We start from the raw sequence: 26,478 nt of genomic DNA, 5'->3' as shown, positions 1-26,478 counted from the left end.
ACTGTGCATGCGCAATCCCACAGGTCCCTGTTGTCTTCTGGGCCCTGTGTGTCTCCCATAAGGCAGCGGGGGGGGGGGGGAAGGCGCCGGATATGGCATAGATATCCGCGGGTACTGCAGCTATCTATGCCCGGAAGTGGGAGCAAATACCTAGATTATACAGGTATCTTCTCCCCCCTGAAATGTGCCAATTGTGACAGGGGAGGGGGGGGGGGGGGTTTGGAGTTCCATTTTTGTGTGGAACTCCGCTTTAAGGTTTCGAGGCTGACATTTGGCAACTGGAACCTTCAGCTCCCTCCACATGTTTTCTATGGCATTAAGGTCTGGAGACTGGCTAGGCCACTCCGGGACCTTAATGTGCTTCTTCTTGAGCCACTCCTTTGTTGCCTTGGCCGTGTATTTTGGGTCATTGTTATGCTGGCATACCCATCCACGACTCATATTCATTGCCCTGGTTGAGAGAAGGAGGTTCTCACCCAAGATTTGACGGTGAGTGGCCCCATTAATTGTCCCTTTGATGCAATGAAGTTGTCCTGTCCCCTAAGCAGAAAAACACCCCCAAAGCATAATGTTTCCACCTTCATGTTTGACGGTGGGGATGGTGTTCTTGGGGTCATAAGCAGCATTCCTCCTCCTCCAAACACGGTGAGTTGAGTTGATGCCAAAGAGCTCTATTTTGGTCTCATCTGACCACAACACTTATACCCAGTTCTTCTCTGAATCATTCAGATGTTCATTAGCAAACTTCAGGACAGGCCTGTACATGTTCTTTCTTGAGCAGGGGGTCCTTGCAGGAGCTACAGGTTTTCAGTCCTTCACGGCATAGTGTGTTACCTAGGACTGCAAAGATTAATTGATAAAGAAAATTGTTGTCACCTTCCTCCCTGCCAGTTCCGCATCCGTCCCAGTGAATCCTCTTCCTGTGTACAGGGCGGCGGCGCTGCCGTATTCTCATGAGAATACAACGGCGCTCATGTGACCAGGCATGTCCGCCTCTCTCCTCGCTGACGTCAGCTCGCTGCTGCCTCGAGGGGATAGAGAGAGAGGCCAGAAGCAGCCGTGAGCGCCGTCCTCTCTCCTCCTCGCTGACATCAGCTCAGCCCCGCCCGCTGCTGCCTCGAGGGACGTGAGAGAGAGGCGAAAAGCAGCCGTGATGTAAGTTAGCGGCTGTAGTGTATACAACAATACTCAGTCAATAGTATTACATACATTGTGATTTGTGATGGGAGGTTTTAGTGCCCCATCATTGGTGTTCCGGGGTTGGGCGGAATAGTGCCCCATCATTGGTTTTCCTGGGAGGGGGGAAATAGTGTCCCATTGGTGTTGCTGGGGGGGGGGGGATCCCAGGAGGAATAGTGCCTCATAATTTTCATTATTACTTTAACCACTTAAGCCCTGGACCATTTGGCTGCCTAAAGACAGAGCAGTTTTTGCGATTCGGCACTGCGTCGATTTAACTGACAATTGCGCGGTCGTGTGACGTGGCTCCCAAACAAAACTGACATCCTTTTTTCCCTACAAATAGAGCTTTCTTTTGGTGGTATTTGATCACCTCAGCGTCAATTTAGAAAAAAACGCATTATTTTTTACTTTTTGCTATAATAAATATCCCCCAAAAATATATAAAAAAAACATTTTTCTTCCTCAGTTTAGGCCGATACGTATTCTTCTACATATTTTTGGTAAAAAGAATCGCAATAAGTGTTTATTGATTGGTTTGTGCAAAAGTTATAGCGTCTACAAAATAGGGGCTAGTTTTATGGCACTTTTATTAATATTTTTTTTTTTTTTTTTTTTTACTAGTAATGGCGGCACTCAGCGATTTTTATCGTGACTGCTACATTATGGCGGACAGATAAGACACTTCTGGCGTGATTTTGGGACCATTCACATTTATACAGTGATCAGTGCAATTAAAAATGCATTGATTACTGTGTAAATGTAACGGGTAGTGAAGGATTTAACCACTAGGTGGCGCTGTAGGGTTTAAGTGTGTCCTAGGGAGTGATTCTAACTGTGTGGGGGGAGGGGATATGTGTGACACAACGCTGATCACTGCTCCCGATTACAGAGAGCTGTGATCAGTGTCCTGTCACTAGGCAGAACGGGGAAATGCTTGTCTACATCATTCTTCCTCTCCGTGAGACGATCACAGGTATCCCCGCGGACATCGTACCCGCAAACCGCTTCTTAAAGGGCAACGTATAGTTACTTTAATCTGTCTGTACGTGCCCTTCTGCCGACGTATATCGGTGTGAGCCGGTCGACAATCGGTTAAGAAGCAGGGCACTGTGTCCTTAACAACTGATGACTCATTCAGCTGTCAGTGGGGTTCCCCTGTTGACAGCTGACCTGTTAAAGAAGTCTGGCAGTTGGATCTGTCAAAAAAAAAAAGCAGGGGCAATGTTTATCAACATTGCTCAGCTGCTGAAACACTAAGGCTTCATGTAAACTGACATTTAGGAGCAGTTGGGTGTCTTTTTTTCAGCTGCTCCTGAACTCTCCTCTATGTTATTAGTAAATATACACAAGGTCCTTTCACACGAGATGGATCCGTGATGATCCGCCCCGTGAACATCCACTTGCTCAGCGGGGATCGCTCCATGGATCCCCGCTGAGCAGGCAGATGACAGGTGTGCAGCGACGGACCTGTCAGAGTGCCGCTCTCCCCTATGGGGGATCGGATGATGACGGCCTGCAGAGTCCGTCGTCACCCGATCCGATCCGATCCGAAAACGGATGGAAAAGTAGGTTTTACCTCTGTTACACTTTTTCGCATCGGAGCGGGTCGGATGTTAGCGGACATGTCACCGCTGACATCCGATGCTCCATAGAGGTCTATGGAGGGTCCGTTCAGGTCCACCTAAAAAACTGACAGGCGGACCTGAACAGATCGTTCGTGTGAAAGGGGCCTTAGAGCCCTTTCACACCGGGCCGCCCATAGCGTTGGCGGTAAAACGCTGCTATTTTTAGCGGCGTTTTACCGTCGGATTAGCGTCGCATTTCGGCCGCTAGCGGGGCGCTTTTACCCCCTGCTAGCGGCCGAGAAATGGGGAGCAGCGCTCCTTCACCGCCCCAGAGAAGCTGCTGGCAGGACTTTTTTTCCCGTCCTGCCAGTGCAGCGCTCCGGTGTGAAGGCTTTCACACTGGAGACAATGCTGCAGCTGTTTGAGGGCGGATTGCAGGCGCTATTTTTAACGTTATAGCGCCTGCAAAACGCCCTCGGTGTGAAAGGGGTCTTATAGTGTTTCTAGGCAGTTGAGTTTAGAAGCATTTTTGGAAAGCAAAAAAATGCATTCAGGACAGATGTTCAGAGGCATTTAAAACGTCAAATGCCTGTAACAGCTTGTAAACGCGTGTAAACATGGTAACACGTTAAGTTTACAGGCAATTTTAATGGAGATACATTTTTGACTATTTGCAAAAAAAAAAAAAGGCAGCAAATCGGACATTTTTAAATGGCGATTACTATCTGTCAAGTTGAATCGTTCAGGAGAGGTTTTAAAACGTCCCATGTACATTAAAGCGGGATTCCGGCCAGCTAAATTTTTTTTTTTTAAAGTCAGCAGCTACAAACACTGTAGCTGCTGACATTAAATAAGTAGACTTACCTGTCCTGGGTGCCCGCGATGTCGGCCGCCCGAGGCCGACCCGTCACTCGGCTCTCGGGTCCCGGCACCGCCATCCTAGGTAAGGGAAACAGGCAGTGGAGCCTTGCGGCTTCACTGCCAGTTTCCTACTGCGCATGTGCGAGTGGCGCGGCGATCTGTGAATGGACCCCTGGTTTTCTGGGAACACACACAGTTCCCAGAAGGCAACGGGGCTGCTCAGCTAGGAGCAGAACACGCCGCGGAGTAGGAACAGGCAGATTAGGAAGACTGCCTAGCAACAAGGGTTCAGGTAAGTTTAAAACATTTTTAAAAAATTTTTTTTAGGATTTTTGGTTCAATTTTTTTTCCAGGGTGGCCCTCCACTTTAAGCCTAAGATAAAAAGAAACATTTGTTTATTTTTGTATCTTTTTGTTTCTTCATCTACAGATCAAAGGGATGAGCTTGATCTGCAGATAAATTTAATTTAACACAACCTGAGTAAAAAAAAAACAAAACATTTTTTAATTTTTTTTTTTTATCAAATGTTCCTCCTGTTTAACCCTTAGTGGTTGTAAACACTTACAATCTACTTTTTACTACAGGTAAGCCTATAATAAGGCTTACCTGTAGCTACCCCAGATATCTTCTAAACCTGCACGGTTTAGGAGATATCCCCTGTATTAGCATGTGCCACCGTCATCGGCACATGTGCACTAAAACAATGGCATGTTCGTGCCATTGCTGCAGCTAGCGTACCTTTACTGGCGGCTCCCGCGCGTTTGTGCGGTAGTGACGTCATCGCGGCTCCGGCCAATCACAGCGCCGGAGCCGTGTTACCCGGAAGTAACTCCGGGAGCGATGTCGCCGGGCCGGAGCTGTGTACTGGGACCGATGCGGGGGCTTCGATCTCAGGTGAGTATTTCATAATGAGCTAGTATGCTATGCATATTAGCTCATTATGCCTTTGTCTTGCAGGTTTTTTTTTCTTTGGGTTTACAACCACTTTAACCGTTAATTTACTCTAATCTGCCTTAATTAACTCTTTATTCTCCTCCATTTAATGAATATTTTCCTGCTGATTTTTTAATTTTTTTTGGTTCACTTTTATTTTTTAAATTATTAATAATTTAAGTGATTGTAAAGCTTCTTTGTTATTTTAGGAAAAAAAAAAACATCTTATACTTACCTCCTCTCAAAGCCGGAATATTAAAGTGTTTGTCCTCTCCCCTCCTCCGCTCTCCTCTGCGCGCTGCTCCTCTCTCTCGGTTTTTATTTAGAGGCGGCGCCTGCATTCACGTAGACTGACATTTTCACAGTCTGCCTGCCAAAAGCATTTTTTTTTTTTAGGGGGGGGGGGGGTCAGACAAAAAGTAGTTTTTCTTTTTTTTTTTTTTTTTTTTTTTTTTTTTTTTTTTGCCTTTCCTCCTCCTTTTTTTTTTTTTCTTGCTCAGCCCGCCATTCTAGTCAAAAAGCTGCTTTTCCTTTTTTATTTTTTTCGGCACATCCGGCTCGCAGCGCCCCGATCCCCGCTGCCACCACCACCGCTTCTCCTCCTCCTCCGCTACCAGCACCGCCGCCGCTCCTCTTCTCACTCCTCGCAGCTCCGCGGCTGCCCCTTCTTTCTTCCTTCCTCCGCGATCCGGACGGGCGGCTTGTAGTCCGGGGTAGGGGGGACACCGATCGCGTCCCCCACCTTTTTTTTTTTTCTTTTTTTTTTTCTTTTTTTTTTGTTTTGTTTTTAAAATGAACAAGCTGTACATCGGAAACCTCAGCGAGAACGTCAGCCCACCGGATCTAGAAAATCTCTTCAAGGAGTCGAAGATCCCGTTCACCGGCCAGTTTCTGGTCAAGACTGGATACGCGTTTGTGGACTGCCCCGATGAGAATTGGGCGATGAAGGCCATCGATACCCTATCAGGGAAAGTGGAGCTGCATGGCAAAGTTATAGAAGTTGAGCATTCGGTCCCCAAAAGGCAGAGGAGTCGGAAGCTACAGATCCGAAATATTCCACCTCATCTGCAGTGGGAGGTTCTGGACAGCCTCTTAGCCCAATATGGAACAGTGGAAAACTGTGAGCAAGTGAACACTGACACAGAGACTGCAGTAGTGAACGTAACATATGCCAATAAAGAACACGCTAGACAGGGGCTTGAAAAGTTAAACGGATACCAGCTCGAAAACTATTCCCTTAAAGTGACTTATATTCCTGATGAGATGGCAGCCCAGCAACCACCCACCCAACAGCTACAGTCTCAGCCGCAGCAGCAGCAGCATCCTCAAGGGAGATGTGGGTTTGGTCAAAGAGGACCGCCAAGGCAAGGTTCTCCTGGGGCTGCTGCAAGACCTAAACCCCAGTCCGAGGTCCCACTGCGTATGCTGGTTCCTACACAGTTTGTAGGAGCCATTATTGGAAAGGAGGGTGCCACAATCAGAAATATTACTAAACAGACTCAGTCAAAAATTGATATTCACCGTAAAGAAAATGCTGGTGCTGCGGAGAAACCCATTACTATTCACTCAACTCCCGAAGGCTGTTCAACAGCTTGTAAAATAATTATGGAAATCATGCAGAAGGAAGCTCAGGATACCAAATTCACTGAAGAGATTCCCTTAAAAATTTTAGCACATAACAACTTTGTTGGCCGTCTCATCGGCAAAGAAGGGCGAAACCTGAAGAAAATTGAGCAGGATACAGACACAAAAATCACAATTTCTCCACTGCAGGACTTGACACTATATAATCCTGAGCGGACTATTACAGTAAAAGGCAGCATTGAGGCGTGTGCCAAAGCCGAGGAAGAAATAATGAAAAAAATCAGGGAGTCCTACGAAAATGATATTGCAGCTATGAATCTACAAGCTCACTTGATCCCTGGATTAAACCTGAACGCATTGGGTCTCTTTCCACCTTCTTCTTCGGGCATGCCACCTCCATCTGTTGGAGTGTCTTCACCGACAACCTCTGCTGCTTATCCACCATTTGGGCAACAACCCGAATCTGAAACCGTTCATCTATTCATCCCAGCATTAGCTGTTGGAGCAATTATTGGCAAGCAAGGACAACACATCAAGCAACTTTCACGTTTTGCTGGAGCTTCTATCAAGATTGCTCCAGCAGAGGGACCAGATGCCAAACTGAGGATGGTGATTATCACTGGACCACCAGAAGCCCAGTTTAAGGCTCAAGGAAGGATTTATGGTAAACTTAAAGAAGAAAACTTCTTTGGACCCAAGGAAGAAGTAAAACTTGAGGCTCATATTAAAGTTCCTTCATATGCCGCTGGCCGTGTTATTGGCAAGGGAGGCAAAACTGTTAATGAGCTACAGAATCTTACAAGTGCTGAAGTAGTTGTGCCCCGTGATCAAACCCCAGATGAAAATGATCAAGTGGTTGTTAAAATAACAGGTCACTTTTATGCAAGCCAGCTTGCACAGAGGAAAATTCAGGAAATACTGGCTCAGGTAAGAAGACAACAGCAGCAGCAGCAGAAGACGGCGCAAAGTGGACAGCCCCAACCGAGACGAAAATAAAGGTTCAGGAAAATGACCCTTCACAGAGACAGATGCCAGACCAAAGACAGACTGCATAATTGACACCTGTCAGTGCTAAGTGGTTGCAAAACACCATCTAGCTTGTCACCTGTTTGAGGACCAGGCAACATTAAAACTGTCTCTGAGAATGTATTATTTAGGCTCTCAAACTTTTGAAACCCAGCTTTAAAAACAAAAAAAAATTAAAAAAAAGGTGGAAAGAGAAAAGAGAAAAAAAAATAAGGACCCCTTCACTTCCCTTTTGATCTATTCTCACAAGTTTAACATAAACCTTGTTAGTCTTTTTTTATTGTTCTTATTCCCCCGACAATTTTAGAACTTTGTTTAATGAAGCTTTCTCTTATGAGTTCTCTGGTTCAAAAAGAAAAGGCATTGCTCTTTATACGTCCAGTTGTATTTAAAAAAAAAAAAAGAAAAAAAAAAAAAAAGAAATTATAAATAGTAGAGGGTGGGATTATTGGCTGGGTTAGCGTTGAAGGGTATTGAGAGTATTAAGTGTTAGTCCCAGTGTTGAACAAAGTGGCATTTTTTTAATTTGGTTGCATTTTTACTTAACACTGCCATGAATAACCTAAGGGAAGTGTAGAATGGTGTTGGCCAGGGCATAAAAAGATGAATATGCATTTTACTAAACTACCTCAGGCATTTAGTACCTCAATGAGAAATTGTTCCTTTTTGCTTTTTTTATTTTTATTTTAAATTTTTTTTGGTATTTTGTATACTTTATAAAGCTAATAGTTCTTGAGCATTTTATTTTTTTAATAAAAAAATAAAATATCAGCTACCAGCTAGAGGTGCTACAAAAAATATATTTGATTGGAGATGGCATCTACTAGCTGATGGCTGATGGGAGTAAAAGATGGGGAGTTGCCTTGGTTTTTCCTGAGGCCTTCCACACCATCATTTTTGCTAGAAAATTCAGTGAATGTTCAAAAATAAATACTGAAATACGCCACCATACTGATAACAGCAATGCCGTTTATTTTTCTTTTACTATGGGATGAAAAAAAGTTTAACGGTACTTTTTCTGGGAACACAACACAAGGAAGTGATGGAAATAGGCCACCTGGGTTTGGGGAATACATTTTTTAGAAAAGTAGATGTTTTTTTCCCCATTTTTTTAAATTTTTCCCTTTTTTTTTGTTTTAAATTTTTTGGTATTTTTTTTTTTTCTTCTTTGTGCTGCTTGGTTGAATGCAATGAACCCTTTGTGCCTTTGACCATCACTACCTAACGATGCTACATTAAAACATTTGCAGCCCGTTTTGAACTTTGCCATTCTGTTCAAAGAGCAAGCTTCATCGTCAGTTTGGTAAACAAAAAGAGTCACACGTGATCTATGGGAGCATAGAAATATATAAAATATATAAATATATATTCCTTTTTTAGTTTTATTTTTTCATATCCATCGGCTGATGCTTCCCATCAGATCAACACATTATGTTCAGTTACCACAACTGGGGGAGAGGGAAAAGGGGATGAGTCAAACGTATGTTTGATTCACACGAAAGACAGGCTTACGTTTACATATCCAGCCGCAGTAATAATAAAGAAAAAAAAAAAAAAAAAAACTTACCTCCTCTGTGCAAGGGTTTTGCACAGGGCGCCCGCGGCGCTCCTGGATCCCCTTCTCGAGTGCCCCCACGGAAGCTGCATTCCATGGAGGCACTCGTGCGGGCACGCTCCAGAGTCCTGCTGCTGCGTCCATTGACACAGACGGCAGGACTCGGCCCTGCCCCCTGGGTCCCATGTAACTGGATTTGATTGACAGCAGTGGGAGCCAATGGCTCCTGCTACTATCAGTCTATCCAATGAGGAACCAAGACAGCGGCTGGAGCTGCTGTGCTCGTCCCTGTCGGAACGATTGGGTTCAGGTAAGAAAAAAGGGGGGGGGGGAGCTGCAGAACAAAAGGTTTTTCAAATTTACAACCCCTTTTAAAGCTTTTTTTGTTTGTTACTATTTTTACACCTTTAACATATATTTGCATGTTTCACATTGAAAAAAACGCAAAATGTAAAAAAAGAAATAAATGTGTTTTCATTTGTAAATAACTTTTCAATGCTTTGTACCATTGCTGACAGCATGTGTAAACAAAAAAGTTGCGCTATCTCGGTGATTGGCGATATCGGCATCCTTTTTTATTTTAGCTAGAACCGGGAAGGCTTACAAGCCCTGTCAGATTATTTTTTGGCTGTCTGTGTCCTGTTAAGGGTATTTTACTTCCATTCCTGTTATGGAGAAGCAGCAGGAAATGAGAACAATTCCCCTTTTATATACAGTTGTCATCAGAACAGCTGTTCTCACTGTAAAGACGGCCATGGACAGTTCGAATCTCGGCCAGTTTAGCGGGTACCAGCCGAGATTTTAACCATGTATGGGCAGACTGAATGTTCAACCAGCCTGCCGGATTTTACCTGCGATTATCGCATGTGACTATAGTCGCTGGGGACAACTATAATGTTTTACATTTCCCATTGCTTTATGTCTTGGTGACAGTGATCACCAGGACAAAGTGAGGTGACTGACTAGCAATGATATCTTGACAGGGGTTCTAACCCTTTCCCAACTGTATCCAAAACTAAAGAAACACTTTTTTATACACTTTAGCCCTCATTCACATTAAATGCGGCTTTGAAATTTTGCAACTTTATCTGAAATCGCATAATTTCAAAGCTGCATGTTAGTGCAATTTTGAAGATATCTGTGCAGCTTCATGCACAGATGTCTATTCAAGTCGCACCCAAAATCGCCAGAAGTAGTGCAGGAACTACATTTTGAAAACAATGCGGCATCGCAAAGACGGCCACCCGTGATCGCTTCACAGTGAAGCAGAGCACTCACTGTGAAGCACACACAAAGCAGGTCCCCGTTCTGTCAGGGGAGTAGAGTGAGATTGTCGGTGATTAGAAACGGTGATCTCTCTCTACTCCCTGTCAGTCCACTCCCCCCACAGTTAGAAAGCACCTCCCTAGGGAACATTTAACCCTTTGATCGCACCTGGTGTTAACCCCTTCCCTGCCAGTGTCATTCATACAGTAATCTGTGCATTTTTATAGCACTGATCGCTGTATAAATGTCACTGGTCCCAAAAAAGTGTCAGAAGTGTCCAAATGCCCAGCATCCCTGGGGTATACAGATGGAGACCGCAGTCCCATCCACCGACAACAGATCAAGCTGCAGTTGTGAAGTGCCAATTGCATTCTCTCCCTGGAGCTCCTGCGGAGTGGATTGTTGTGTGCAGAGGCCAGTAGTGTTCTGCCCTGATAGCGCTTCAGCGCTTACATCATCCGCTCCGGCTAACTGTTGGGGAGGGAAGACAGAAGACAGTTTCCTTCACTCTGGCTGACTGTTGGGGAGGGAAGACGACAGCCTCCTCTTCCTTCTCCCCCTGGATCCTGATCTGCTGCTCGGGAGTGACCGCCACCTCCTCACCCTGGGCCTCCAGAACTGCCGCAGAGGTCTTGGACCCTCTGTCCGGTTGCCAGCGCTTCAGCTGGGTTGGTGTCATCATTCTGCTGCTGGGATGCCCTTTCTCTGGTATTGTCTCCCAGGTGCACAAATCCTTGTTGGGGAGGGGGAGTGGCTGCTTCCTGAAGTACCAGCTTTGTTGGCTGGTACTTCTGGATAGTTCCAGGCAAAGGGGGCCCAGTCCTGGCGCTGAGCAGAATCTAGCAGCCATCTGCAGGCGATCTCCAGCTCCCATTCCTGAACGGCCAGAAACTCTGTATCTTCCAGTGCCCAGTGCACTTCTGAGACGTTCAGTATCTCTTCTCTGAAATCCATGATTTCGTCAAATTGCTCCCAAAGTTCGGTCCCCTGTCAGCTTCACGTACAACAGTCCCAGGCCTCCGTAGCCAAAGCCTTCCATTGGGCTGTCATCCGCTATCCAAGGGCATGCTTGTTATACATGCCACCGGAGGGCCCTGTAGCTCTCATCCAGCCGCATCTCTGCCCAGACCAGCCTGCTTAACTCAGCTGTCTGCTCCTTATGTGGTTTTTCTCCCAAAAACAGCACCCACAATCCATACTGTGACCAGTACCTTTCCTGGATGGAGGGGAGAATTATTCCCTGGTGGCACTGCTCACGGGCTAGCGTTTCCTTACAGAGTTTGCAGCGGATAGAATCATACCATCCCAGTAGGACCTGCTCTGATACTGGTCCCCTGTGCTGTATCTGCATTTTTCGCAACCTCCTTCCGAATTCCTATTCCATGGCGGCTGGTATCTGTACCTCTCTTCTCCTGCTATCCAGACCTTGGGTCCAGGTGGAGGTTTGGATGTCACAGACTGCAGGAAACATCCCACTGCTTGCCACCAATGTAACGTAATCATCCCACACTCCGCTTGAGTGCTTTCGTCATATACTGCTTCCTTTCAGTCTGAAATATAGATATCAGATATTCCAACCACTTGCAACCAAGAACTAGGCACTACTCGTTTTGGCTGCTATACATGAACTGTTTATTGAAACACAGGTACACAGGTAACACTTGGGATAATCCCCCCCCCCCCTTTGCATTTAGGGCGGGGTAGACTGTCCAATCAGCAGGGAGAGCTGTTGGAGGAATTCCCCCCTCCCTCCACACAGCAAACACACATACACATCCCATAATACTTTTGTCCCAAGGGAGACAGACACAATAAAACAATGGAATACAGCCACATCCCAAATGACCCAGAAAAGAGTCCACAACAGTATGAGACAATATATATAATAACATTCCGGCGTGGTTGTACAGTTAGTCCAATGAGTACAGATCATACTGAGGTTCTTGGTCACCCTGTGCCCCTAATAGACACCAGATGACTTAGACATAGGAGGTGCATGGGGAGCTGAAACAAGGGTTTCCCAACCTCTCCAAGGGATTCTGGGTTCTACGGGCCTCCCGTCACAACCCCATAGCAGCAAGGTCTGCTATGGTGATCGTTATACCCTTGGTTTGGTGGGAGAGGGGACAGAGGGGGGACATTGTTTTTTCACTGGTGAGTTTTTTTTCCACACTGAATCATTCACATTTCCCCAGTGGTTTCTGTAGGCAGTGCAGTGTGGTACTTTATTTATAGTGCCATGAGCTCTGTGATTTAACGTTATAAATCGCTAACCATTTTCTGTTCAGTTGAGGTTGTGTCATACGCCTAGTGTGGTGGAGCCTTCGAATTAGTGCGGCCTTTGCTGTCACCCTTATAATTGATTACTAATTGGTGAGTCACTGACCCTGAATGAGCATGTAGATATTGGATTTCCAGACATGGCAGCATTTGGTATATTATATTACAGAATATTTAAATGCAGCAAAAATATAATCTATTGCAGTTTACCAGTTCTTAAATTTGGTGGCTGTATTTATTTTTTTCAGGTTAAGAATATTAAGCCCTCATGCACACAGGCTGTTAAAATAACGTTATGAAAATGCCAGTATCTTTGCAGTGATTTTTTTTTTACTTTTTTCAGCGTTTTCGAGCGTTTTCGAGCGTTTTTGAGCGTTAGCGTTTTTTCTTTTTTTTTTTTTTCAAATTTTTTTTTTTTCAATGGATCAAAAACGTTAAAAAAACGTTGGTGAATGACGTTTTTGAGCGCTTTTCAGCGTTAGAGCGTTTTTACAGCTGAAAAACGTCTCTCAGAACCCAGTGGTCCTGGGTTTTTTTTACAGCTTAAAAACGCCTATGCCACTTGCAGCTCAAAAACGCCTAGGTGGGCATGAAGCTATAGACTAACATAGACAGGCCTTTTTAAGCTGCAAAAAAAGCTCAAAAAAGCAGCTGTAAAAACATCCGTGTGCATGAGGACTGGAAGTTCTGCTTTAAGGACTCCTCACCCCATTACATGCCACATTTGGCATGTCATTTCTTTTTTTTTCGGGGGGGGGGGGGGGGTACTAGAGCTGGGCGATTTTTCTTAAGAAAAAAAACTCAGGTTCACGATTCGAACCGAGTTTTTTTTGTTTTTTTTTACTTTGGATACCGTGCCGATCCTGAGGAGCTGTGGGCAGGAGTTTTTAGGCGAGGCCGCGGCTTTGGCCTAGTCTGCCGTGTCCAGCCTCGCGGACTAGGCCGAAGCTGCGGCCTCGCCTAAAAACTCCTGCCCGCCGCTCCTCAGGACCGGCGCAGTGAAAAAAAAATCTAAAAAAATCAATTTGCTTAAATTTTGAAACGATTTGACCTCTGAATTCGATTCAAGATTTAAATCGATTTTTTTTTTTTTTTTTCCCCAGCCCTAGGGGGTACCTAGTTTTGACAGGTACACAGCTCCCACTTCCGCTTGGGCTACCTAGGCGACTCGAGCGGGGGTTTTCCTCTTTCCCCCTCCCTCCCTGCAATCTTCTGGGACACCTCACAGGTCCCAGAAGATTGCCCGGCCATTCAGGACACGCAGCGTGCCTCACACCCGGCTGTGAAGCCACAAGCCACCACAGCTGGGTTCCCACACTTGTGATGCTGGCTCCAGGGAGAGGCCAGGAAGGGAACCGACGGTGGCCCCATCGCTGGATCATGGGACAGGTGAGTGTGTGTTTATTAAAAGTCAGCAGCTACAGTTTTTGTAGCTGCTGACTTTTAATAAACACAGACATGACTGGAACTCCGCTTTAAGACCCCTTTCGCATTGAAGGCATTTTTCTGGTGTTTTAGCACTAAAAATTGCGCCCGTAAAGAGCCTGAAAAAGTCTCTCAATGCTCCCTAGGGTGAAAGCCAGAGTGCTTTCATACTGGGGCGCTGCGCTAGCAAGACGTTAAAGTCCAGTGTCCTTGTAACTTCCTTTGAACCAAGCTAAAATCTCAAATGTTTCTCAGCTATTTTCTATGAACTGCAAAACATCACTGTCCATGTAATGGAGAAAAGGGGATGTTTTTTCTAGGTCAAAAGAGCAAAGAACAATTTGGTGCTTTATAACAAATAGGATTTACAATGGTAATAATGTATTACTGCAATAAAGGGGCCTGGAAGTTATCTGTAGGTAATTGTAGTTGCTCAGCATTGACTCACTGAAGATGTTAATATCTTTGTAGCAGCTTGAGATTGCTGCACCCTCCTGCCTGGAAAAGAATGTCATTCCACAAACATATGAGGCTCCAGCCCCAGGGGGGTCCAATGTTCTAGAGATAATCTCATGGTCCTCACCGCTCAGTAAAATGTAAAGACTGCTCTTTTCTGTGCTGTCATTTCTCATTCCATCAAATTGCAGTGCGATAAAGTGAATAACTTCCCATTATTTCTCCACAATCAGAAAATCAAAAGTGTTTGAATAGCATTTGTCAGTTTATTTTTTTGCTCTCTGTATACCTTTGGGCAGATTTCACCACTTCCCGTCACAGAGACGCAACAGGAAGTGAGAAAAAAAATCTCCACAAGTCCGATACCAGTGTCCCCATTGGAGCGTATCCCCTCATTTTTGTTCTGATCACAGCTGTAACATTTTGGATTTTCAATCATTTTTGGTTTTGACCGAAAAAGAGGGTGAACCAGAGCAGACAAAGAGGGTGACTCTACATAGCAGAGACACAGACTGCAATAGACAGGCATTCTAATTCCTCCCTACTCTTTCCAAAACCTAAATATGTTTTGGCTATGCTATTCATACACATTATTAAGGGCCTGTTTCACACTAAAGCGTTCCCTTGTGGTGTGTTAACATGTGCTGCATTAAGGTAGCCCATTCATTATGGAAAAATGCGCAGACCCTTTTTTGTTGTGCAATAGGGCAATATGCACTGCCTCATGTACAAGTGTGTATGGGCCCTAAAACATTTTATATGTGTGTGTGTGTGTGTGTGTGTGTGTGTGTGTGTGTGTGTGTGTGTGTGTGTGTGTGTGTGTGTAAGGAGGTGTTATAAAATCACATTATAATTGCATGAACTATATAACAATACAATAAAAGTCCAGACCTTGGTGAAGAGGACCATGGTAAGTTTCTCAGTGTTCCTCTGTGCTTGATCATGTGGTCTGTGATGTCACATGGCCAATGGACATTTTTTTTTCTTTTATGAATATGAATGCATTTATTAGTATTATTTATTTTTCTAAAAATGGACAATGTCTTTAAAATCTGACAGGTTTGGTAGTGCATCAATTGGGATAGTGTTTCTCCTATCACCACCCATAAGAGCTCTGCCCATCAGTAGTAACAAATCCAATACATAAACAGATGTACAAAAAAGTGTTTAAAATATAACAATCACACAAATAATAATACACATTAAAAGGAAAGTCATCAAATAATATAAAAGTCCATATATCCAAGTACTGTTGTGCTCAAAAATATTCCACAAGGGGCGCGGCCTGACGAGGCATGTGAGTGGACCTGCTGCATGGAGCTCCCGCTGGTGATCCTGTACATGATCCTTTCCTCGCAGGTGAGTCTACCTGGATTTTGCCGCTAATGCTGCCCGCTGACACCCTGACCCATCCGGACCCGCTGGCTACTTGAACCGAGCCGATGCTGACCCAGGGGAACTGAGGAGACGCCGCGGCCGCGATGCCCCAAGCTGTCCAAGATGGCGCCTGGCAGTCACAGCCTCCTAAAACACCACGAGGCATGGAGAAGAAAACTGAGCGGGGGGGTAAGTTAAACAAACCCCTGAAGCCCAAGGAGCAGTCCAGGGACATTCTCTATTATACCCAGAAGCTGTCTGGCCCTGCTGACTCGCCCTGCTTCACAACGAAACACACACTCCCCTGAGCCTGCAGACAGGGAGGATGCAGGCTTTCTAGATGAAACCGTGCCATTAGACTTTCTACCTGATCCTATGCCTGTTCTATTTGATATACCTTCAGAGGACAGTGCTCAACCAACACTTAGCGAGATCCTGCATGCAGTTCACAAATGCACTGCCTCTATGGATGACCTGAAAGAATAGTTTGGAGGGCTGAGGGAAACAGTGCGTCAAGACCTCCAGAAGATCAGGGAAAGAACCACTGCAGTGGAGGGCAGGGTTAGTGATGTGGAAGATCAGTGGCCCCCTCTGACTAGGGATGTTAGAATGGCTACTCGGCAGGCCTTCCAAGCCCTTAATAAAACAGATGACATTGAGAACCGCCTGAGACTAAATAATGTTCGCATAGTGGGGCTCCCAGAAAAGGTGGAGCTCAGGGGACCCCACAGCATTTGTTGAAGGTTGGCTGCAGGACGTGTTCGGCAAAGAGGCCTTTTCACCAATCTACACTGTAGAGAGGGCGCACAGGGTGCCCCGAGATCTCTCCCACCTGGCAACCCTCCCAGATCGGTATTAGCCAGGCTTCTGCTTTACAAGGATCGGGAGGTTGTACTGCACTTGGCCAGAGAGAAGAGGGCCATAAATTAAAATGACACCAAAATCTCATTCTACCCGAATTTTTCTACAGAGGTGCAACGCAGACGATCAAAATTTGCGGATGTCAAGAAGAGATTGCAAAGGCTACAGCTATCCTACGCTATGTTTATCCCAGCCAAGCTGAGGGTGACAGCCAGAGGTCAGAATCAGTTTTTTGAAAACGCACAAGATGCGGCCGTTTGGCTGGATCAAAACAAGCAAGATCTCTGCCACCGCAAACGCGAAGATGGTGCAGAATGATTACCTGGTAGGAAATACAAAGAAAGGGGGAATGTTGGCCGCTAAGTTCCCTATACAGTTTGCCTTTTACAGAGGAACTATTTCTGCAATCTATACACAGCGAGTGATTACACACTTTCCACTTTTTGTTGGTTCTGCTGCTTATACCAGCTCATTTGGGAGATGCTACCGTGTTGGTTACTTGTGAACTATCTGTGGTCATGGGTTACATACATGGCCTTTGTTTCGGTGCCCATTTGGAACGAGAAGATATGTTGGAAAATATACCTTACGTCACCTGGGAAGTCTCAGCTGTCCGGTTGACCTTGGCTGTATTCCAGGATATCTTTTGCTTCAGTTTGTGTTTTTTCTTAAATTCATATGCTGCGCAGTTGCCCAAGATTGGCTGCCTCCTATTCACAATGTTTTCCAATGTACAGCCCCCTTGAGGGGCATGTTATGCTTAATGCATTTTCTGCTGATTACTCCAGGTTATCAACGTGCCCAGACTGGTTGGCTAGTTAAGGGACCACTGATGTCCACTGGGCCTCCTTGTCCATATATATATATATATATATATATATATATATATATATATATATATATATATATATATATATATATATATATATATAAAGACACCCACACTGACTTTGTGTCACTTTAGTTTTTATACTCTGTATACTTATTGTATACAGGTTCTATAGTGATAGCGCAGTAATTTTTTATTTTTTCTGTTATAAATATATATATGAGTCTGCAATGTCATCCACACCCATTGTGTCTTGGAATGTCCGAGGAGTGAATGATCCCCTGAAATGGACCATAATCCCATCTTGCTTATGCAAATTCCACCCAGCCATTATTGGCCTGCAGCAGACTCGCCTCCTGGGGGGGCAATGTGGGGTTCCTGCAATATGCATGGGTTGGCAAAGCGTATCACTCCACCCATTCTGCTTATTCCCGAGTGAGTGTACTGATATACAAAGCGTTGACCTATCAGGAGCTTGACTCCCTGGTAGATGCCTCTGGCAGATTTGTATTCTTGTACTGCAAATTGTTTACTATGACCTTGCTTCTAGCTTTGGTGTACATTCCACCCCCGTTCTCACAGGATGTATTGCAGTTGCTGCTGTTGTACCTGGCGAATAAGCCTGATGTTCCGGTGTTAATTATGGGGGACTTTAATTGCTACATAGCCCCCAGATTAGATAGGCATCCCCCAATCCCCCCCCCCCCCCCCCAGGGGTGGCAGGGGTACAGCTCTCAGTCGCCTGCTATCTGAGGTAGGCTGGACGAATATGTTACATGCACAATCCAGATACGAAACAATTTTCATGTTTTTCCAAAACCCATGGCTCCCTGTCACATATTGAACTGTGTGTAGGCACCCCTAGCATAGTTAACTACACCTCCAGGGTAGAATACTTTCTGCGAGGAGTGTATGATTACTCCCCCGTAGCCTTATGGATGATCACCCAGGCCCCCGTCTCATTACCCAAACCCCTTGGAAACTCAATGCCTTCTGGCTTAAAGTGGCTGTAAAAGCTCGTGTTTTTTCACCTTAATGCATTAAGGTGAAAAAACACCTGGCAGTCACCTGCCCCCCTAGCCCCCCGTTTTACTTACCCGAGCCCCTTCATCTTCTTCGGGGGGGACGCACTGTCCTTCTCTCCATGGAGTCCCAGCTTTGCTTGGATAGATTGATAGCAGCACAGCCATTAGCTCCCGCTGCTGTCAATCAAATCCAATGACCGGGGGGGCGGGACCTAGTCATACATTCGGCTTCTATGGACGCTGAATGAATGACTTGGGAGCGCACCCGCAAAGTAACCCCCTTGGGAGAGCACTTCTCCTTGGGGGTTATCTAATGCGGGGAGGAACCGCCGAGGGACCCCAGAAGAGGATGTTCGGAGCCACTCTGTGCATAACGAGCTGCACAGTGGAGGTAAGTATGATATGTTTGTTATAATAAAAAGAAAAAAGAAAAACAAAGCTTTAGTATCACTTTAAGCTGTTCACCTCACAGAAAGCCCAAATTGATTACTTTTTCCAATTTCATAGCCAATATACTGTTACTATACCAAAAAGGGAAACGTTCAAAGCATACATCAGAGGGGTGTTCATAACAGAAATCACAAACGGAACTCTTCCACCCTACTAGAGTGGGTGGGAGATCAGGTACGACAGCTGAAACTATCCTATGTTACAGACCCATCTGATTCTGCAAGGGAGGCATGGATGTCGGCCCAGGATTCTTTGGATCGCCTGCAGAACGTAAGAGGTTCTTTACCAAGCTGGCTTTCTATGAGGAGGGGGGAAAAAACGGGTCGCCTACTGGGGAAAATTGCTAGATCTCAGCAACAATCCCCAGCTATCAGGCAATCCGCTCCTCCAGTGGCCGAATAGTTAATGATCTGGAACAAATCATATCTGAGTTGGCGTCCTTCTACACAGACCTCTATGGGTCGAGGGATGATTACTCATGCTGATCTTGACGATTACCTCTCTGGTATTGACTTGCCCTCCCTGCCTGAGGGGGCTAGACAACTATTAGAACCCCCCCAACTTTGGAGGAGTTGCAGGCAGCAGCGTGTTCTTTGCCCACATGCAAGGCCCCCGGGGAGGACGGCCTCCCCATGGAGGTTTTTGCCCAATACGGTGAACAGGTGCTGCCAAGGCTGCTGGAGGTGTTCCACCCTCAATGGCCAGAGCTAATGTGATACTATTGCTTAAGCCTGGGAAGGATCTGGTTGACCCAGGTTCCTATAGGCCCACTTCTCTCCTCCAGAGTGATGTTAAAATCCTGGCTAAGGCACTTTGGGTCAACGGGATCATATCCTCCATTATACATCCTGATCAGGCTGGCTTTATGCCACTAAAATCCACGGCCACTAACCTCGGATGCCTTTTTTCTGAACAACTGCAGGTGGACAATGGGGGGACACAGGACTCTGTTGTCCCTTGATGCCAACAAGGCGTTCGACAGTATTGGCTGGCGATATCTGTGGGTGGTGTTATCCATATTTGGATTCGGAGATCGATTTCATAGCTTGGATCAGACTGTTATATGCGTCCCCACAAGCGACAATTAGGATTTTGGGCCGAATGTGTCATGCGTTTGCTCTGGGCAGGAGCATGAGGCAGGGTTGCCCACTGTCCCCCTTGCTCTTTGCTATCGCCATAGAGCCATTGGCAGCACTGGTGAGGGCCAGCCCAGGGATTACAGGGTTGAGGTTTGGTGATCTACATTAGGAGATCATGTTGTATGCTGAGGACATGATGCTTTTCCTGGGGGACACCAATACCTCTTTAGCCGAAGCGACGGCCGTGATTTCCAGTTTTGGGCACTACTCTGGTCTGACCATAAACTGGTCCAAAACGGCCTTAATGGTGCTTGACGGGGATCAGGAGGTGGAACTGCCTGATTCCTGTCCTATCCCAGTAGTAACCTCTTTCAAGTACCTAGGAATACAAATATCACCTAGACTTGCGGACTACTGCCCACTAAATGTGTACCCCCTACTATCCCGATATCAGGACAAAATTAACACCTGGAATAATCTTAAACTATCGCTGGCTGGTAAGGCCAACTTAATAAAAATGATATTGATGCCACAGTTGCTAAATTTTCTACACAACTCCCCTGTTGTAATTCTCTTGAAAATATTCAGAGTAGTTAACACCCTTTTTAAACGCCTATTGTGGAATATAGGCCCCCCCAGGTTCAAACTAGAGCAGTTACAGTACTCCAAAGACAGTGGAGGATTGGCAGTGCCCAATGCTTGGCTGTACTATGTTGCAGCCCAAATGCAGCATCTGATTGGGTCCATGGCCCATGATCCAGTGGGCTTGTCAGCAAGGTTGATGCTGATCGACTCTGGAGCGGAGAGTGTTCCGATGGACCTGGAGGCACAGATGTTCCATAAATCTAATAAACAGACGCCCACCCTTACTCTACTTCAAAAAATATGGAACAGGGGCAAACAGATGCAGGGGGTGCTAAGGTTCACTGAATACAGCCCAATATGGGATAACCTCTCCTATGTCGAACTGGCAAAACTACGACAGGGACCCAAGTGGCGCTCCTTTGGTGTAACTTTGCTGTCCCACATATTTTGGGACGGCAGGTTGCTGTCTTTCCCCGAGCTACAAAATAAGTTTACTTTGCCCCCCACCATGTTTTACTCCTATCTCCAGCTCAGGCACACTGTGAGCACGTGGCGGGATGCTAACAACTGGGTTATGTCCAACACCCCTTTTTTTCACATCTGTAATCAAGCACTGATGGGGATCATCTCGCATTGTTATCAAATGTTACTGACACACCATTTAAGAGCTCACCCCACTAATGCCACGTACACACGATCGGAATTTCCGTCAGAAAAAACTTGGATGGTTTTTCTGACGGAATTCCGTTCAAGCTTGCATTCACACGGTCACACAAAAGTTCTCTGAACTTTCAACCGTCAAGAATGCGGTGACCTACAACACTACGACGAGCTGAGAAAATGAAGTTCAATGCTTCTGAGCATGGGTCAAATTGTTTCCAAGCATGCGTGATATTTTGCGCATCCAAATTGCATACAGACAAACTCATTTTCGGATAGGAAATTTTCCCGACCGAAAAGTAGAGAACATGCTCTCAATTCCAGCCAGCAAAAGACCAATGGAGCATACACACAGTCGCATTTTCCGACAAAAAGCTCTTATTGGAGTTTTGCTGGCGGCATTTCCGATCGTGTGTACGCGGAATTAGGCAGCGTCCCTATGGGAAAGGGACGTAAGGCCACTCATGGGAAACCAATGGGAGGAGGCACTGCAATCCATTACTACCTGCTCTCTCAACGTTGCCCAAAAAGTATCCCAATTATACATTGTGCTTCGGGTGCACTACACCTTGCTAAAACTACATAAGTTGGGTAGCCTGGCGGACCCCCTGTGCGGCAGGTGTAGGCAGCACCAGGGGATCTCATACATCTACTCAGACGCTGCCCAAAGCTCCACCGCTACTGGAGTGCGGTACTTGGAACGCTTATTCAAGTGTTTCAGACGGCAGTCCCTTTAGACCCAACTCACTGTATCTTGGGGGTTTTAGAGGAGGTAATTCCCAAGGGAGATGGTCAGCACAGCATTTTCCAGGGCACTTTCTCAACCCCAAAACTTATCTTGATGGGATGGAAATTGATCTCGCCGCCCACAGTTGCCTCATGGATAACACACATGGGGAACACTTTGGTCATGGAAATATATATCTATTAACACAGGGGATACCCAGGTAGATTTGAAAGAATCTGGTCACCATGGCTGGATAAGCCTGTGCTAAGTACCAGGGAACTGGTAATGTCCATAATTTTGCAATGCCCTGCAGATAGATCTTGACGTGCTGGGGTTTCTCAACACCAACTGTAATGTATATGTCTCTGTGCTTCAGCGTATTGTGGACTTGAAGGTCATACTGATTGGATTAAAGTTAGGGGCGCAAGGATAACCGTGATATGTAACTATAGATATCTGCACGTGCATAGTTTGTACATTGGAAACTGTCAAATTCTTTTAATAAACACCTTTATGATTAAAAAAAAAAAAAAATAGTCCACAAAGTGCAGAAGGTGATTCCATTTTCTAGGAAAAGCCCCAAGATTTCCATTAGGGACTGAGATAAATTAAAATCTTACCAGACCACCAGGATAAATCCCAAAAAATGCCCAAGGGGATGGTGTAAGCAGGCTTTTGATCCCACTCTGTTTACATAGCAATAGGGTATAAAGACCAATCAAACCTCATGGTGTAATATGCTGATTAAAAAAAATGTATTTATTCTATAATAAAAATAGTGCACTCACATTTTAATGGTTGTAAACCGTCATATCCTAAAAAGCTGCAGCGCAATCTAATCGAACATTCGATCCTTCTGGCTGGGTGGGCGCTGTGGGTGATGACGTCATATCAGGCACCGCCGTGCGCATTTCATCATATTCTTGACATCAGAGATAGTGTGTGTGTGTGTATATGTATGTATATGTGTGTGTGTATATATATATTTATATATATATATATATATATTATATCTTACAAAAGCGAGTACAACCCTCACTTTATTCTATCTTTTCATGTGACAACACTGACGAAATGACACTTTGCTACAATGTAAGGTAGTGAGTGTACAGCTTGTATAACAGTGTAAATGTGCTGTCCCCTCAAAATAACTCAACACAGCCATTAATGTCTAAACCGCTGGCAACAAAAGTGAGTACTCCCCTAAGTGAAAATGTCCAAATTGGGCCCAAAGTGTCAATATTTTGTGTGGCCACCATTGTTTTCCAGCACTGCCTTAACCCTCTTGGGCATGTAGTTCACCAGAGCTTCACAGGTTGCCACTGGAGTCCTCTTCCACTCCTCCATGATGACATCACGAAGCTGGTGGATGTTAGTGACTTTGCGCTCCACCACCTTCAGTTTGAGGATGCACCAAAGATGCTCAATAGGGTTTAGGTCTGGAGACATGCTTGGCCAGTCCATCCGTCTTGGAGGTGTGTTTGGGGTCGTTATCTTGTTGGAATACTGCCGTGCGGCCCAGTCTTCGAAGAGAGGGGATCATGCTTGGCTTCACCATGACACTCCCGCCACCATTCTCGACTGTAGGCAAGACACACTTGTCTTTGTACTCCTCACCTGGTTGCTCCCAGACATGCTTGACACCATCTGAACCAAATAAGTTTATCTTGGTCTCATCAGACCACAGGACATAGTTCCCGTAATCCATGTCCATAGTCTGCTTGTCTTCAGCAAACTGTTTGCGGGCATTCTTGTGCATCATCTTTAGAAGAGGCTTCCTTCTGGGGTGACAGCCATGCAGACCAATTTGATGCAGTGTGCGGCGTATGCTCTGAGCAATGACAGGCTGACCCCCCACCCCTTCAACCTCTACAGCAATGCTGGCAGCACTCATACGTCTATTTTCCAAAGACAACCTCTGAATATGACACTGAGCACGTGCACTCAACTTCTTTGGTTGACCATGGCGAGGCCTGTTCTGAGTGGAACCTGTCCTGTTAAACTGCTGTATGGTCTTGGCCACCGTGCTGCAGCTCAGTTTCAGGGTCTTGGCAATCTTCTTAAAAGATGGCCTAGGTTTTATGTAGAGAAACAATTCTTTTTTTTCAGATCCTCAGAGAGTTCTTTGCCATGAGGTGCCATGTTGAACTTCCAGTGACCAGTATAAGAGAGTGAGAGCGATAACACCAAATTTAACACACCTGCTCCCCATTCACACCTGAGACCTTGTAACACGAACGGGTCACATGACACCGGGAAGGGAAAATGGCTAATTGGGCCCAATTTGGAGATTTTCACTTAGGGGTGTACTCACTTTTGTTGCCAGCGATTTAGACATTAATGGCTGTGTGTTGAGTTATTTTGAGGGTACAGCAAATTTACACTGTTATACAAGCTGTACACTCACTACTTTACATTGTAGCAAAGTGTCATTTCTTCAGTGTTGTCACATGAAAAGATATAATATATTTACAAAAATGTAAAAGATGTACTCACTTTTATGAGACACTATGTGTGTGTGTGTGTGTGTGTGTGTGTGTGTGTGTCTGTGTGTGTCTGTGTATCTATATAGATCTCTCTCTATCTATATATAATCTGTAACAACCTCTCTCTCCCCCATTATTAAAGACTAAGTTAACTTTGCAGAGAAAAAAAAAGTGCATTTTTTTCCCCTCAGGAGCCTGTAGAGCATTGCACCCGTGATCAGTGGCTGCAATATCGGGCTCCTGCAGACAAGCCCTACAGCTTTCTGACCATACCTTGTCAGTTTGAAAGCTGCAGGGCTTGTGAATGAACTATGAGAGCGCTCATCGGTGTCCTTGCAGTTCATTGAGAACTAAAAGCTGTCTACCATGGTGGAAGTCGGGACTTGTAGTTTTCTCATTCACAGACCACTGTGAATGAATAACACGGCTGTGTGTCATTCGTGTTTCAGCCTGTCACTTCCTGATTTTTCCCTAGGTGATAATGGTGCAGAGATTGGCCACATTCCAGCTGGCAGTGTTTCAGTGAGGGCAGAAAAATCAAATATTTGGGACCTGACCCAGATCTGCGGCATGTCTGCAAACTTGAGGTCCCCGCAGAACCCATGCTTGTGAAAAAAAGAAAAAAAAAGTCTTGCTATTGGCAGGACATTGAAGATGGTAGTGTGGAAGCAGAGTGTCACAAGGAGAGCTTAAAGTGATTGTAAACCTCACCTTGTAAAACAACCTATTCAGTTTAAAATTGAAATGAAAGGCAAAACATTTGTGTATAGATATAAAAACATTAGAAATACCTTTTTTTTTTTTTTTTTTTTTTTTGTACGTGATCACATTCCCTCTGTTCTCAGCTGCATGAGAGTTGGGGGGAGGGAGGAGGAAGAGAAGAAGAAACAGCAGCACAATGATTTTCCCAGTGGGTGGCTGTGCAGGGGAGGCTTGTCAGGAAAAGTCATTGGAGGAAAACAGGCTGCGTTTAAAGCACAGCTAGAGAACTGACTGTGCTGTGCTCTCCTGCTTAGTGTGGTCAGTTTTCAATAGGAAAGCAGAGGGGCTGGCAGAAACACCAGGGAACTACATGGTGCAGCAGGCACATATCATGCATATGAGATTTTGGGTTTACATATTCTTTAATCTGCATGGAAGACAACACTGGTCTCTGTTTTTGTTTAGGAACACTTTAGGAGCGCTTTTTAGAGAGCTGAGATTTAGTTTAACTTAGGTAGGGGGAAGTTCCTCTTTAGGTCCATTGTTGTCACAACAACTAGAAATAGTCTCTTGATTAGTCACACGGTGGAGATACCACAGGCAACCGCATGACATGCAAAGACAACTTCTGTTTTGAAACCACTTTGCACTCATATTAACTCCTGTCATTTACTGTTTTTCCCTTAGGCCTGCTGGTGGGGACACTGGATGTTGTACTGGATTCAAGTGCACGTGTGGCTCCGTACCGGATCTTACACCAAACCCAGGAATCTCAGATCTATTGGACCGTAGCTTGTGGTTCGTGTCTATACACTGCATATTGTGTGATAAGTCGAAGCTGATGTAGATTTGGGTGAAACAGATATCTAAATATATTTTATAAGTGTGACATCACTACTTTTTTTATATATACAATACATTTATGTGACATTTTACAGTAAATATATTGTATAAATGATGTGACTATAGCAATATTTCGCAAGGGCCAATCTACTCGTAACAATTATTGTAAAGCCCAACTCTGGGCACAAGAATAAGAAAACGACCCTTCTTGTGAAACACTCAAAATGTACAGTGTAGGGTTAATAGCCTGTGATTGTCTGTGATGACCCTGAAAAAAAAACAAAATGTCTTCTTTAGCCTTGGTTCACACTGATGTGATGTGGGAAACCCAGCAATTCCTGTGCATTTCCTGCAGCGCATAGCAATCACACTGTGTTAATGCGATCTGCTGCGGGTGTCAATTAAAAGTTAACGACGCCCCAAAAGCAGCTTGCAAAACACAGTGCTTTTGCCTGAACCAGATCGCATAGGTATGAACACTCATGCCTTCAGGTTCCAGTGTGAACAAAAAAAAAAAAAGCACCATTATGATGTGGTGTGATTTGATCCATTCAAAGAAATGGGTTCAAATCGCACCCCACAGAATCGCATGTGATGTGCACAGGAATGTGGTGCGATTCCTGTTCGGCTCACATGCAATGTGACAGTGTGAACCGGGGCTTAATGTGTATCTGGAGCCAAAACTTTTCATTTTGGTTGGAGTAGGGAAAGGTTAAAATC

The 26,478-nt window shown here is 45.1% G+C and overlaps 2 protein-coding genes across 4 annotated transcripts in view; both read left to right on the top strand.

The window, feature by feature from the left end:
- The window catches only part of TBC1D9B (TBC1 domain family member 9B), a 175,465-nt gene that overhangs the window by 3,829 nt on the left and 145,158 nt on the right, over positions 1–26,478 (top strand). For all 3 annotated transcript variants that reach the window (XM_073621063.1, XM_073621062.1, XM_073621064.1), the window contains exon 2: positions 25,603–25,713. In XM_073621063.1, the coding sequence (XP_073477164.1) occupies positions 25,603–25,713 (111 nt within the window). The remainder of the gene's footprint in view (positions 1–25,602; positions 25,714–26,478) is intronic.
- On the top strand, positions 5,313–8,970 carry LOC141132522 (insulin-like growth factor 2 mRNA-binding protein 3-B). The gene has a single exon (XM_073621060.1). It carries the CDS (start codon positions 5,335–5,337, stop codon positions 7,120–7,122), a length of 1,788 nt encoding a protein of 595 aa, XP_073477161.1. The 5' UTR covers positions 5,313–5,334; the 3' UTR covers positions 7,123–8,970.

Source organism: Aquarana catesbeiana, linkage group LG03, assembly GCF_042186555.1.
Source record: "Aquarana catesbeiana isolate 2022-GZ linkage group LG03, ASM4218655v1, whole genome shotgun sequence".
NCBI lineage: Eukaryota > Metazoa > Chordata > Amphibia > Anura > Ranidae > Aquarana > Aquarana catesbeiana.
The sequence above is the reverse complement of the archived record's forward strand: the minus strand, read 5'-3'. Positions and strand labels throughout refer to the sequence as shown.

Bases quoted from the DNA above. Each gene is read 5' to 3' on its own strand.
- LOC141132522 (XM_073621060.1), top strand. From the start codon at position 5,335: ATGAACAAGCTGTACATCGGAAACCTCAGCGAGAACGTCAGCCCACCG.